The 1,624-nt window shown below is 40.9% G+C and overlaps 1 protein-coding gene across 1 annotated transcript; it reads left to right on the forward strand.

Annotated features, from left to right (window-relative positions):
• The first annotated feature begins 306 nt into the window (after positions 1-306).
• On the forward strand, positions 307-1,275 carry LOC142470974 (olfactory receptor 6B1-like). The gene has a single exon (XM_075577777.1). It carries the CDS (start codon positions 307-309, stop codon positions 1,273-1,275), a length of 969 nt encoding a protein of 322 aa, XP_075433892.1.
• The last annotated feature ends 349 nt before the right edge of the window (positions 1,276-1,624 follow it).

Genomic DNA, 1,624 nt, shown 5'->3' on the forward strand with positions numbered 1-1,624 from the left:
CAACTTGGTAGCTGTTTTTCAAGAGTTTTGAAAGTTTGGAGTCATGTAGATTTGCATTCTATATATTGAGGGTAAAGTAGTTCCATAGGTATGGGGCAGTGATGGGATATTTTTTTTACGTGAAAGAGAGCAGTAGAGACAAAAGGAGGGAAAAGGAGACAGTCAGGAGAAGAGTGCAGGGGGTAAGCAAGATTGAGATAAAGAGAGGGACATTGGAATGGTTTCTCTTTAAACCTTTAACTACCTCACATCTTAGCATATCACAAGTATCGAAGAAGTAATTTGTGTTTACTCTGTCATTAGGCGATGTTTGGGAAGAATCAAACCATAGTCACAGAATTCCTGCTTCTTGGATTCCAGAATCTTCACAGCTTCAAGATTTTACTCTTCACTGTGTTCCTCATGACTTATATTATGACCTTAAGTAGTAATCTCCTGATCATTATATTGGTGTCAGTTTGCCACCAACTACACTCTCCCATGTACTTCTTCCTGGCCCACTTGTCCTTATCTGACATCCTGCTCACCACGGTTATTGTTCCCAAAATGCTACACCTCATATGGGGAGAAGGTGGCACCATGTCTGTTGCTGGCTGCATCAGTCAACTCCACTTCTTTTTTTCAACCGTGGCTACAGAGTGTTTCCTTCTCACAGTGATGTCCTATGACCGATATCTGGCCATCTGTCACCCATTGCATTACACTACCATTATGGATTTCAAGCTCTGCCTCCAGCTGGCGATCTGGTCTTGGCTCCTAGGATTTGTGTTGACTTTAATCGTAATTATTCCAATCAGTCAGTTACAGTTCTGTTGCCCTAATGTCATTGACCATTTCTTCTGTGATTTTGCTGCTCTTCTAAAAGACTCTTGCTCGGACACCTCCTTTATTGAAATTGAAGACTATGTGCTTGCTGTCCCTGTAGCTTTTTTACCATTTACTTTCATCATTGTGACCTACGTATGCATCTCCCTCTCCATCCTCAGGATCCCCTCCACCACTGGGAGACAGAAAGCCTTCTCCACCTGCAGCTCTCACATCACGGTCGTTTGCACATATTATGGGATACTGATTATTATTTACTGTGTTCCATCCATAGGCCACTCATTTAACATAAACAAGGTCCTATCTCTACTATACACGGTTGTGACTCCATTCTTCAACCCTATAATATACAGCCTGAGGAACAAAGAGATCGGAGCAGCTCTGAGGAGAATGTTTCACAATATAACAGTCTTCTTGGATGAAAGGAGAGGGAGGCAACCCAACCTATGAACTTCTTCGAACTGTAAAGATAAGATGATTGATGTTGCATTTGTGAAGTTTTCTCTGGAGAAGACACTGCATAGCTTGAAGACAGATGACCTCTTACCGATGAGATGGGATCCAGGGTGTCCTGGCTCCCAATGGGAAGGTGCAATTTATAATTAGATGATAATAAAGCTTTTCACAAGATTCAGCACACGTTCAAATGTAAAGATTATTGGTATCGCTGATATATTATCGTGAAAATATTCTGTGATATTCTGCGTTATCACTGCCATTAAATCCTATTAAAGCTCTGCTTTATAACGTGAAATGCATGTTATCAGTAAATAAAGAAAAGCTTGCTTATTATGTACCA

The sequence above is a fragment of the Ascaphus truei genome, chromosome 20 (genome assembly GCF_040206685.1).
Source record: "Ascaphus truei isolate aAscTru1 chromosome 20, aAscTru1.hap1, whole genome shotgun sequence".
Taxonomy (NCBI): Eukaryota; Metazoa; Chordata; class Amphibia; order Anura; family Ascaphidae; genus Ascaphus; species Ascaphus truei.

What these genes read in the sequence shown, in the direction of transcription:
- LOC142470974 (XM_075577777.1), top strand. Translation starts at nt 307, where the DNA reads ATGTTTGGGAAGAATCAAACCATAGTCACAGAATTCCTGCTTCTTGGA.